This window comes from Rhineura floridana, chromosome 6, assembly GCF_030035675.1.
Source record: "Rhineura floridana isolate rRhiFlo1 chromosome 6, rRhiFlo1.hap2, whole genome shotgun sequence".
In the NCBI taxonomy this organism is placed as follows: domain Eukaryota; kingdom Metazoa; phylum Chordata; class Lepidosauria; order Squamata; family Rhineuridae; genus Rhineura; species Rhineura floridana.
In genome coordinates this window covers 63,265,406-63,278,930 of record NC_084485.1, presented here as the reverse complement: position 1 = coordinate 63,278,930, position 13,525 = coordinate 63,265,406, and the positions used below count along the sequence as shown (strand labels likewise).

At 38.8% G+C, this 13,525-nt stretch overlaps 1 protein-coding gene across 1 annotated transcript in view; it reads left to right on the top strand.

Annotated features, from left to right (window-relative positions):
• CR1 (complement C3b/C4b receptor 1 (Knops blood group)) overlaps window positions 1-13,525 on the top strand; it is a 296,948-nt gene that overhangs the window by 247,862 nt on the left and 35,561 nt on the right. The window contains exons 48-50 of the mRNA XM_061630611.1: window positions 6,621-6,706; window positions 7,803-7,994; window positions 12,862-13,044. Of these exons, the coding sequence (XP_061486595.1) occupies window positions 6,621-6,706; window positions 7,803-7,994; window positions 12,862-13,044 (461 nt within the window). The remainder of the gene's footprint in view (window positions 1-6,620; window positions 6,707-7,802; window positions 7,995-12,861; window positions 13,045-13,525) is intronic.

Sequence of the window (13,525 nt, the reverse complement as noted above, 5' to 3'; positions counted from 1 at the left end):
TCTAATACAATTATCAAGTCATCAGCAAATGCTCTCAATTTATATTCCTCTTTTTTATCTTTATTCCCGAAATCCTTTTGTCTTGCCTTATGTCTCTAAGCAGCACTTCTAAAACCAGAATAAATAGAAGGGGGGACAATGGACATCCCTGTCTTGTACCCTTTTGTATTTCACATGAGTCCGTTAAATCCCCATTGACAATTATCTGTGCCTTCTGTGATGTATAAATCGATCTGATCCATTTTATAAAATTATCTCCGAAGTCCATTTGCTCTAGAACCTTAAACATAAATTTCCAATTCAAATTATCAAATGCTTTCTCAGCATCCAAGAAAATCAAAGCAGCTTGTATGTCATTTCGTTGTTCTAGATATTCCAACACATTCAAAACATTCCTGATGTTATCACGTAATTGTCTTTTAGGTAAAAACCCCGCTTGATCTTCCTGAATAAATTGTTGCAATATTATTTTCATTCTTTCAGCCAAAATCATTGTAAAAATTTTATAGTCATTATTCAGTAAAGATATTGGCCGATAATTTTTTGTTTTAGTTAAATCCTGCTCCTCTTTAGGTATTAATGTTATATTGGCATTTTTCCAACTATCCGGTATCTTCCCCTCTTGTAAAATAGAATTCATTGTATACTGTAAAGGTAGTAAAAGTTCCTCCTCCAAGCATTTGTAATACATTGCTGATAGTCCATCCGTTCCTGGCGCCTTTCCTAATTTAATTTTACTTATAGCCTCAGATATTTCTCTTGACGTAATAGGACCATTAATAGCTTGTCTCTGAAGATCTGTAATTTTGGGCAAATTCTGTTTGGATATATACTCTTCTATTTTTTCTGTGGGAATTTCCTGACATTTGTACAAAGTTGAATAATATTGATGGAAAACCCTTTGGATTTTTAAATTGTCTGTCAACATCTCATCTCCTTCTTGTATCTTTAAAATAAGATTTTTTTGTCGTTCTTTTCTTAATTTATATGCTAGCAATTTCCCCGGTTTATTTGCAAATTCAAAAGTCCTTTGTTTAGCAAAATTTAATTTCCTTTCAATTTCTCTAACTGTCAACATTGACACTTGTTTCTGTAACATTTTAATTTGATTTACAGTGGAAGCTTTAGTTGGATTCTTTTTCAATTCTTCCTCTTTTTGTTTTATTTCTTCCAAGATCAATTGCATTTTCTGTTGTTTCTTCTTTTTTAATTCAGAATTACATTTAATAAAATATCCCCTCATAAATGCTTTACTTGTATCCCAAACAATATTTTCATTTGTTCCTTTATGTAAATTGTGTTCAAAAAACTCTGTTAATTTCTTCTTACATTCCTGCACTATTTTATCATTCTGTAATAAAGATTCATTTAGTCTCCATCTAAATCCAAGATTTTTTTTTTTAAGTCAATATCACTGGATTATGATCCGAAAAGGTTTTTGGTAACACATCCATCTTGGAAATATCTTTCACTAAATTTTTAGACATCCAAATCATATCAATCCTCGAAAATGTTTTATGTCTTTCTGAAAAGTAAGTAAATTCCTTTGCATTGTCATTTATATATCTCCAAGCATCCACCAATTCTAAATTTTCCATCAATTCGAAACAGATCTTCGGCGATTTGCCCTGTGTCTCTTTAATATTTTTCGCAGAAAGTCTATCCATTTTTGGTGAAATTACCCCATTCCAATCACCCATGACACACCAATGATCATATGCAAACTCTGATAGTTTTTCCATAAGTCCAGTATAAAACCTTGTTTTATCTTCATTAGGAGCATAAATGCCCACTATCAAAATTTTTGTACCCTGAATGGTGATTTCAACTCCCACAAATCTGCCACTATCATCCAATAATATCAATTGAGGAGACAATTGTGAATTAATATAAAGAACCACACCATTTTTTTTGAATCCTGCCGAAATAAATTCTTCACCCAAATTTTTACAAATTAAATATTTAGAATCTTTCTTCTTAATATGAGTTTCTTGTAAACAAATTATATCCAATTTTAATTTTTTCAAATAATGAAATACTTTCTTTCTCTTCTGCAACGAATTAGCTCCATTTATATTCCAAGTTAGATATTTGTAATCCATTTTTAAGCATGTATTTTAGAAAAGTCTGTGCCTGTTGCTCCCTTTGATCCATCATCATCCTTTTCTTCCTCTACCTGTTTCTGTTGACTTTGTTTCCCAGGAATTATATCCATATCTTTGAGTTTATCTTCTTCCATGTCTTTTGAAGCTTTTCTCAAGAAATCCCTTGCTTTTTGAATAGTATTTAATCGATACTTCTGTTGTCTAAATGTAAAAATCACTCCCTCTGGAACATCCCATCTAAATTGAATTTTACATTGTTTAAGTTTTTCTGTGAAGAAAGCGTAATCTTTTCTCTTATGTAGAAGCCTAACAGGAATTTCCTTCATCACCTGTATTTCTTTACCGTCAATTTTGAAGACATTGTTAAAATGATGTTGCAAAACCATATCTCTGGTCCTCTTTTTTAAAAAATAAACAAGCACATCTCTTGGGATTTTTTTTATTGTTGCATATCTGGAATTAATTCTATAAACTTTGTCTATTTCAAATTCCATCCGATCTTCGTTCCTGTCGAAGGATTTTGCCAAAACATTAACAATTTTCTCTCTGATATCTTCACCTGTTTCCTCAGGAATTGCACGGAATCTCAAGCAATGTTCTTTATCTCTAAGTTCCATAACAGCAATATAGTCCAAATTTTTTTCCAATTCCATATTTGTAATATCTATTCTATTCTCTAAGGTTTGCACCTTATCTTTAACATTTTGTACATCCTGTGTTAATTGCCCAATGTTATTTTTAATCTCACCCACTTCTGTTTTAATATGATCTTGTAAATCTTTAAAATCCTTTTTCATATTGCAAAATTCATCTTTAAGTTGTTGTCTGTCCTGTTTCATCTCTTGTTTCAACTCTTGTTTAAAATCACTAAATCCCTCCATAATTTTCTGGAACATGTCCATCCCTTCCTGTGTATCAATTGAAACTCTTCGCTCCAAAACTTTGGCTGTTTTCCTAGTTGTCATTCTTGAAAAAAAAAAACCTTTTCTATTATTAGCCAATGTAGAGGCAAACAGTTTCTTTTCTCCCAGCAACAAAAAAGTTAATATTCCAGGCCTGTTTAACCAACACAGTTCTTATCTCCAGCACATTCAGGAATGTAAAACAAATCCAGTTCTCAGCATCCAGCAGTTAGTAAGATACACGAACAGCAGATTCGTTCAAAAAAAAAATTTAATCCAAAATAAAAAAAAATATTCTCAGATATATTTCCTTCAAATAATCAAATCATCTTATCTAATAAGTTGCCTCTTATCCGTTTAATCTTTGTAATTCCAGCTTTAAGCCAGCTTTTTGTCATAAAAAATAAAGCAGGTTCTTTGAATTGCTCCCTTCTTCCTTAGCTTTGTATAATACGAAAAAAGTGTGACTCACCCAAGTTTCTGAGTTGCCGATTCGTAAACAAGTCTCTTTTACGATAGTAATTTAAGTTAGTTGATAAGATTTAGACAGAAGGAGGCTAGCTCGTTAAAAACATTTTTAAAAGAGAAAGAAAAAAAGTCTCGCTTACTTTCAGCACAGCCTGTTGGAAATCCAGACTCAGTCTTCCGCTGCTAGAAATGCCTTCTTATCTCAGGGGGATTCCTGATCAAATCTAGCAATCTACAGCTCGACGGAGTTCCGTGGATAATCTCTTCGGTTCCCCTTTTATCTTGGAGAACATTTACGCCAGTCAAAAATTCCTCTTGACTGGCTTTTAACTGAAATAAGCTTCCTCTGAGATAGAGCTCACTCAGAGACAATCACCAGCCAGCACTCCTTCCGGGAAGTCTGAATTTAGTAATTTATGAAATATCTCTGACAGTGAGAAAAGACCATCAAATGATGACATGATAGAGAAGCAGAAAACAGTATTCAAGTTTGGCCAGATTATTCTATAATCTTAAAAGGCTGTATAATAGAAGGGGGCGTGGCTGTGACTGTTATGAAGGGACCCTGCAATTCTGAATGCGTCACTACATTACTGCTTACTTCTTCAGTTTTGGGAGTATTCAGTTTCTCAGTGTTCATGCTTCCAGTTTGCAACTAAAAGTCTTTGTTGAATCTGTACTGTGATTGGACCAGAAAGTGAGTAAAATGGAGGTCAACCTGGCATTCCCTCTCCTCCTCCTAACAGCAAAGATAAGATCACTGGTATTCAGTCCCACCAAAATTTTGCCTCTTCAGTATCCATACCTCTAGATGACATGTAGTGTCAGGGAATTAGGTCTTACCAATAAACCCAAAGCCTCTCCTGGGAGATAGTGGGAATGAGCAGAAGGAGTGTTGGGACCACACCAAGATAAAAAGTTTTAAAAAGTTTATTGAAAGATGTCCAATTGACACAGCTAGAGGTGCTGTTGTGAGTCACCCACTACAGGAACGATAAAATGCAAAATTAGATATGCCTAATCGTCCTGATCTTTCATATTCACACACAATCATGCAAGTAACCGGGGGCCAGCCAGTTACTGCAGTGAGGGAAAAGAGACTTGGAGAAAGAGAAGAAGCATGCTTATGGAGTCTCAGGTGGTAGGCTGTGGTAGAAAACTTCTCAAGTCTTCTGGTGAAGCTGGGGCATCTTTATAGTCAGATGATGTTTTGATGTTCGTTTGATATAATCACTGAGCCCTGGTATCTCATCAGTCAGTCAGCTGGCACATCTGTGTTCTCAGGACTGCATCTCCTTTTCTCATACCTGCTTGGTGCCTATCAAGGGTGCTGGTTACAGGATCTCTTTTTGGGTACTCAGACTTACATAAGAATTATAACATTTGTTTATGGTTGATGTATTCCAAATACCCTCCAGTAGTTGTTGCCTCATAATCTTCAGCACCTCCAAGCCTCCAGTTTCAGCCATAAGCCACAGAAAGAAAAATTTATTCACACTCACACATTCTCTACATGTTATCATTAACATAGACCGCTCTGTCGTCAGTGGCGTTGGGTAGCTAGCTGGTTCCATAGTACATACAAGCAATGTAACAGACAGAGCGCTTTGTTTTCAAACAAGATGGAGAAAGTTATAAACATTCCTGGCTATCAAACACTGTGTTTCTGATATTTTCAATACTAAGAGCCTTTCTTTCTTTTTATAACCTTTTATTGTTATACAAAAACTTAACATAGGTAATACAGCAAAATAAATTCAACCCTAGTTCCCACCCCACCCTCTAGAGCCAATATTTATGATAACGATGTAGCAATAAGAGCCTTTCTTATACAGCCCACTCATACAGCAGGTTACGTCCCAGGCAAAAACCGCCAGAAAGTGGGGCCCTACTGTATTCCAGCTGCCACGCTCCATGACAGCGATCAGCTGTAGCGTGAGATCAGCTGTAGCGCGGGGAGCTCCAGACACCTTGCACCAGCTGACAGCAATCAGCTGTAGCGTGAGATCAGCTGTAGCGCGGGGAGCTCCAGACACCTTGCACCAGCTGACAGCAATCAGCTGTAGTGTGAGAGCTCCACATGTTACAGCTGACAGCGATCAGCTCTAGCGTGGGGAGCTTGTGCGCTCCAACTGATTGCTGTCTGCTGTAGAGTGGCAGCTGGAGCTCCCCACGCTACAGCTGATCGCCCTGCTGGTGCTGCCGTATTAGCGGAACGCCAAAAAGCAGGGTGCTGAAAAGCGGGGCCCTACTGTATATGTTGTCAAGATATAATTATAAATGTGAATACAGTGATAGAATAATATAGTAACTGCATAGTAGTGCAGAATCAGTACCAATAATAAATGGCATGAATATATAAGTCCATAGAGGTGTTTAGGCATTGATACATATGAGAAAATATATAGCAGGTATAATTTAATTCACAATATATATAAGTATATAAAGTATACTTTAGTTCATGACAGATGCTATTGGAGGTCGCTGATTCATAGGGTCGCCATAAGTCGTAATCAACTTGAAGGCACATAAAAACAACATACTTTAATTCATGTCATAGAGTTCATGCTAAGTATCAAAACAATAGCAAATCTCAAAACCTGCTTGTGCTCCCATCATTGTCACCTCGGGGTAGAAACACACTCACTGTTCTGCTGGTTCCAGTGCATCTCCACCTCTATCTTCTGAAAACAGGGGCACACAACACTAGTTAAACCCCATGCTTTTTTATTGTAAAACCTGGTGGGAGCTGCTTGAGTGCGTTTTTTAAAAAATTCAGCTTCAGATTTCACAACTGATTGGCAGATCAACCCATTCCCCCTCCAGATGTGGCCAATGGAAACACTTTGCTCTGGTGACTATACCCTCATTCTCTTGAGACAGAAAGAAGGGAAGGAATGCTCCCCAGAGCTGGGAGAGGCACACACATTGTCCATGGTGACTCCATTTGTGCATTTTTTACAACTATTAGACAATCTATTCCTCTTTGTGATTCTTCTTCCTTTTGTAATTTGGCTTTTCCTGTAAATATGCTTACAAAAGCTTCTGTGGAAAGAGAAATCCTAGTTTTTCATTCTGTTAGTAGCACATCAGATCCCAACTTCTCTAAGATGCTTTAATTTTGCTTTTGATCCTGTACATTTAGGTACAGATTAATTGGGCGGCGTAGCAACCACTGTATACTTAGTGGAACAGAGGTTAGGTGGCAACATCAACCCGCACGTTGTATGCGTAAGTAGCTGAAATTCTTTACAAATGTTGAACAATCTTTTTGAGATTAACAGTACAGTCCTATACATGTTTACTTGGAAGTTTGTCTCACTGTGTTCAATGGGGGCTTATTCCCAGGTAAGGATATACAGTAGAGGATTGCACCTGAAAGTAGTCCATTTCCATTTTCCATTTTCAAACATGATTGCACAAAAATAAATCCTATTGAACTCAAAAAGTATACAAATGATCAAACCCACCTTCTCCTCCCTTCTGTCACCTCCCTCTTGCCCCTTCCCTCCCCTTCCTTTACCACTCCATCCCCATTCCCATCCCCTTCCAATCCTCTCCTTCCCCTTCCTCCCCTCCCCCTCTCCTTCCTCCACATGGTCAATTTTACCTATCTTAAGCATGATTGCATGGAAGTAAATGCCATTGAACTCTATAAGCATGCAAATGATCAAACCTGCCCTCCCCTCCCCCTTCCTTTCCCCCTCGAATATGCTCCTTCCCCTGCCCCCTCCTCCTCCCCCATGGTCAGTTTTTCCTATCCTAGGCATGATTGCATAGGAGTAAATCCCATTGAGCTCAATAAGCATGCAAATGATCAATCCATTCTCAGCAAACTTGCACAGGATCCCATTTGTGTTGTGCATCAGTTTCAACATGAAGATCCTGCCTTGTATTAAACCAGAGTTCCCTGTTAACATCAGAAACAAGAAATTCTAGCTCAATGTATGTTAATACACCAGAAAAATAAGCCTGGATGTGGAGTGAATTTCATTGCCTCCTATCTTGGAGCTTTCCAGAAGATCCTGTTTGTAGTCTGGGCAGAACTGCAGATGCATTTCTGTATGTGTGACTCCACAGAGAACCAGTCAAAGAATCACAACTACTGGTAAACCCCCCCTCCCAGTGAGCCTCTCTTATGACGACTTTGTCCAATTTTGGTGAAACACAAAATAAATTTAACTGAAGAATCATTTAAAGCATATCGCTTTGAAATAAATATGTTTAAAGTATCAATAGTTGCATGATATATTGCGGACTTTTCAACAGCTTATAATTGTTCCATGACAGTTTTGCCTTTTTGCTGAATTATTCAATCTTTTCCTAGGAGTTGCATGTAAGGTCCCTCCAGACATTCTTGATGGATCCCACAATGGGACCGGGAAACCTTACTCTTACGGAATTGTGATAAAATACAGCTGCAGGGAGGCTTTCTCGCTCATTGGAGAACCCTCTATCGTTTGTGATATTGATCGTTATAATAGACCACTGTGGAGCAGCAAACCCCCCAAATGCAAAGGTTATGGTTTTTTTATATACCATTTTTTCCTTCATGATGTTTATTAAAAACCATGTTGACTTGTTAGGAAATTGCACTGCTGTACTTCTTCCCTTTTCCCTCTTACATATTTCCACTGAATAATTATTTTAAACTTTCCAAACTGTTAAGCGATATAATTTTCTGCATTATCTAAATACATTTATTGTTCCACATTCATCACTTCCCCAAGTGATACAAAATTCCACCCACTGGTGTCCAGGGGTGTAGAAGCAAGGGGGGCAGTTATTATCTACAGATAAGCCATAATCCTCATATTGCCAGTTGTTTTTTGTTTAAAAGTTTGTAGCCTTTGTAGAATACAAGATAAGAAGCAAAATGTCAAGGCATTATTTTGCCTAGTTTGTGAGAAACCAATTGACTCCTGCCTTTTACTGTTTAAGGCTGCAATCCAATAAATTTCTACCCAGAAGTAAGCTCCATTGGGTCCAATGGGACTTACTCCCAGGTAAGTGTGTATTGGAGAGCCAGTGTGGTGTAGTGGTTAAGGTGTGGGACTATGACCTGGGAGACCAGGGTTCGAATCCCCACACAGCCATGAAGTTCACTGGGTGACCTTGGGCCAATCACTGCCTCTCAGCCTCAGAGGAAGCCAATGGTAAACACCCTCTGAATGCCAGTTACTGTGAAAACCCTATTCATAGGGTTGCCATAAATCGGGATAGACTTGAAGACAATCCAAGTGTGTATTGGATTGCAGCCTTAATCAATGAAAGTCCTAACAGTGATTGGTGCTTAGGAGAAGGCCAGAGAAGTAACTTTCTGGTCCATTCCCTGATGGAAAGGCAGTTGTTGAACCATAGAAAACAATTAAGGGTTTTACGCAGGTTTTTAGTGTAGTTGTGATTGCACAGGAGTGTCCCCCCAAAAAGAAAAGATAACAAAGTTCATTGTCTTTCTAACTGAAGTGCTATTTCATACAAAAAAAGTGATCTCCTCCCAAGTTTCAAGTTTGTAAATATTGAAAAAATACCTGCAGATAAAAGTCCATCGTTATTATACACATATTCCAGGGGGCAGGGCTATGGCTAAGAGAATGTGAGTTACACCAGCCCAGCAAAGTAGCCCAGTGTTGCTATACTCATTTTACTATGGGAGAGGAGAGGTAGTATAGTGTATGAAAACCCTGTTGTTTAGTCTCCTGGCATGTTGCTGGTTTTTTAAAAAGGGAAATGCAGTTGGGTATATTTGAAGTTCAGTAGTGTAGTAGCAAACTGAGACGTGGTCTCTTTGTGAGTCATGCCATACCCCCTTCTAAAATTATACCACTGACACTCATTGGGGCCTGTATCACTGACTTGGAAAACTATAGCAATAAAGGGGGGGAAAACCCATGATGCAGGCTTTGTTGGTCATAGACTGTGTAGGCCTGCTTGCCTTTGTCAGATGAGACTACTACAGGTAACTTTTATTATTTTTTTGGAGACAACTCTTTCTCAGTATATTAAAGAAAGAAGTTAAGCAAGTCTAGGAAGATAGACAGGAAGACAGGAAACTGCCTTATACTGAGTCCATCTTGCTCAATACTGTCTACACTGATTGGCAGCAGCAATCCAGTTTCAGGCAGGAGTCTCTCCCAGACCCACCTGGAGATGCCAGGAATTCAACCTGGGATCTTCTGCACGGAAAACAGATGTTCTGCCACGGAGCTACGGCCCTTCCCATTTAAAGGCTATTTTCATGAAGGAACTTTTTAAAAAGCACATTGTAGATGTACAAGCGCATTTGTTGAAAGATCCTTGCATGCCTTCTCCACCCCAAGGTTATGTTGTGCACCTCCCCCAATCTCCGAGCGGTGAGATTTCAGGGGTCCCTGAGCTCATCCGGGGTTTGGTTTTCTTTGGGAAGAAGGTCAGCGGAGACTGCGGTGTCTTTATGAAATATGGTTTGTTTATTTACACACATTCCAACCTGAGCTTCAGAATGGAGGGGTTCAAGGCATCAGCAGTCTAATAACCAGCTTTTCCATCTGGGTGCAGGGGCATCCTATGGCCATGATGCAGCGAGCCAGCCTGTCTGCCTGCCTGCAGCCAGAGCAAAATCTCTAGACACACTAAAACTACAAGCACAACTCTTCTGCTAGCTGCCAGGAGTGGGGGGAAGGCTCTCCTGTAGAGTTTAAAATGACAAAAGGGGCCTTGCTAGGCAACTGATCGGCCCATTATCTTACCTGGCCAATCTATTTGGTTAACAAAAGACTCATTTGACCAGCAGAGAGTTCCTCATTCCAAGGCACAGGATTCCAAATCAGAGGCTGGAAAGGTGACCCATATAAATCATCCATTCCAACCCGCCCATGCTCATAACAGTTATGTGCCTAGAATAATAAAATGACCTTAACTTACATGAATTCTTTAACTATCATTCTTTAACTATCATTTTTCTTATCTCTAATCTAATCATACAATCCAGCCAAAGGAAGAAATTAACAACCTATTTTATCTAGATAAATGTGCTATAGTATCATACAACCAAATTATTTGCATGTTTATTCATAAGCAAGCCCCACTGTAAGCAATGAGGCTTACTCCCAAGTAAACCAAGTTAGCTTTAACGTGTTGGTGTTGCTGCCTTCCTAGCTGAGAAAATTGCTTCCTCACTCACTCCTCCCACACCAACAGCATCCATTCCCCACAGGCAGCACGTGAAGGCTGCAATCCAATACGTGTCTACTCAGAAGTAAGTTCCATTGTGTTCAGTCTAAGTTTGTCAATGGGAGGGAGAGAGAGAGACCAATTTTGTCTGGGCAGACTTTGACAGAGAAGGAAGACGTTGCTTTAATAATCTGTTGCTCATATAACAAACCGAGGCAAGAAGCACCCAACCATTTTCCTTCTGTGTTTGCAAATTATAATGCTTTGTGTCAGGAATACTTTCAGATGCATGGGGGGGGGGAGGGAATCAGAGGGGGGAAGAAAGCAGGAAGATCTCACAAACTTCTGAAGCCTCTTTTTTTAAGAGCGAGAGAAAGGGCACAATTCTTCATCCCTTTCTAACGCTTTGCAACTAATTTGCCCCCCTCCTCTTTTGAAACCTGAACTAATCCATCACCTCTGGGAGGGGGTTGAAAACCCAAGAACCAAGCACAACATCTAATTCCTCCCTAGGCTGGGTGATTTGAAGTCAAAATAGCAATTCCTGGGGTCGCAACTGCCTTCCAACCCGTGTAAACTCCTTCCCTTGCCCTCCGTCATCTTCACCACCCCCACTACCACGGAAAAGGAGGAGGCAGGAGTTCCCTGGGCACATCCATACAGCGGAGGCCACAGCAATATCCTCCCCTCCTGCCGCCTCCTTCGCCCTGCTGCGTGTGTGTAGTGGGTTGGAGGGGGCCGGCTGTGGAACAGGAATGGGACAAAGTCCCGACCTGTCCTCGCTGCCAAACACACCTGTTGAAGTTGCTTATAGCAGCAGTGTAATCAATTAAGGTCTGGAGGCAAGGAACCAGAGAAAGAATTAAAGGTTTTATTTGTGGGTGGAAAGATGCTGGGGAGATCCACTTCATACAGTTAAAGCACATCCAATACATATTTACATCACATGACTCCCCCCAAAGTTAATGTATCTCATCACTTCTGGTGCTGCTGTATAAGCATGGTTACATGACAGTGCTTGGTGGAGAGATAATTGTATTTTCCCAGGAACTGTTTGATTGCCAGGAATGTGTAATTTCTCAACAGTTCACGTGCTAATTAAAGCAAAGATATTTGGATCCCTCCTTGAATTAGTCCAGATGGATTAATTTTAGAGACCTCTGATCCTCCATAGCCATTACAAAAATACAGTGTATTCCACAAATGGAAAAGGACTTGTCTGAAAAGGCCTTAAGATAACAGCACCCTTTTTTCATCATGTCTTCGATGCAGTCCAACAGTACCTCCAGGGACTATGATAACTCGGTAATAGGAGTGCTATTCCCCCAGCCACCATTTCCTGGGTGGTTTACTACCTATAGCACCTTTTGTGGAAAAGACAAGTTGGGGAGGGGATTTTCAGTAGGAAAATGGTGTGGGGATGAAAGAGTTAAGCCATCCATCCACCCACACCACAAACCTGATATGAACTGAGGCTCCATAAAACTGCTTTTAAAAAAAAAATAATTAGAAAGTGGCTAGTTCTAAGCACATCTTTTAAACTGTGTTGAACATAACATGCACTTTGACCCTTACAGTCTATTCCTTTAGGTGATTATATTGAAGTAAGGTTATACTGATTTAAGCAAATGAGAATTTTAAATGACATTGCCAAGTTTGTTTTTTATTGCAAATACTATATACAGAATGGTTAATGGAAAACTACATCCACTAGTTATAAATGGTGCTAGACCCAATACCCAATGTGAATATTAAAATGACAGCTGTGACACTGTTATTTATCAAAATTTATATACTGCTTGATTGTAAATAAGCAATTTACAAAAATAAGTGTTTTTATTTATTTAACAATTATATACTGCTTGATTGTTTTAAAAAAACTAAGCAGTATTGACTGTTTTTTATTTATAACACAGACAACTCATATCTTTGGACTAGGATGGCAATGGTTTTTGAAAAGACCATGTGATAGGAAATAATACTTAGTTCAAATAATGTCTTCCTTGTGCCTGCAAAGTTTGAACTAACTTTTAGTTCCTTCTAGAGGAAAGATGTAACTTAATAATTACATAAATTAAATATTTTGGTCTCCTTTTCATATATATGGATTAACAACTAGGAGGAGATTAATCTTTAGTAAAGTTCAGGAGGTAATACACCATCTTGTAAGAAAGTGAAACGTAAGGATTCTGTTTTAAGGAATTTTGCTTTTTAATGTTACTTTCCATTTTCAGTTGTTACATGTACAGATCCAGTAGTTCAAGATGGAATAAAATTAAGTGATTTTAAAGATTCCTATACCTATGGCAACAATATTACATTTGAATGTAAAAATGGATACTTTATGATTGGAAGTTATTTCATTCAGTGTGTGGAGAACGATACCTGGCTCCCCAATGTGCCATCCTGCAAAAAGAGTAAGATTTTTTTAAAGCATTTGATTACCATTTATGTTTCCTTATTCAACAATTAGAAGCCATTTAAACATAGAGAAATGACATGATATAAAAATTGTAAAGCGTGTCGTGGGGATCTTGGCCAAATTCAGAGAATCAGTTGTGCCACAGTAGCTTAAACATTAGTTTAATATTGGCGCACTAATGCAGAAGGAGAAGCAGCACAAAACTGAAAACAACTGGTTTAATAGTTTTTCATGTATTTACCACTGGGAGGGAGGGCAGAAGATAATATCACATAGGGAAGTAATATCTGGAATCCAGCAGTACTAGGAGGAGAAAATCAAGAAATCCAAGGCACAAAGTAATCCAAAGGTGGAACTCAGGTGAGGCTGCTGATAGTGCTGCAACTTCAGCCAAGTCAGATTATAGCCTAGCAGGACACTAATAGAGAATGGAAGAGTTGGAAGCCAGGAGCCAGGGTGGAACAGGAAATAATGGC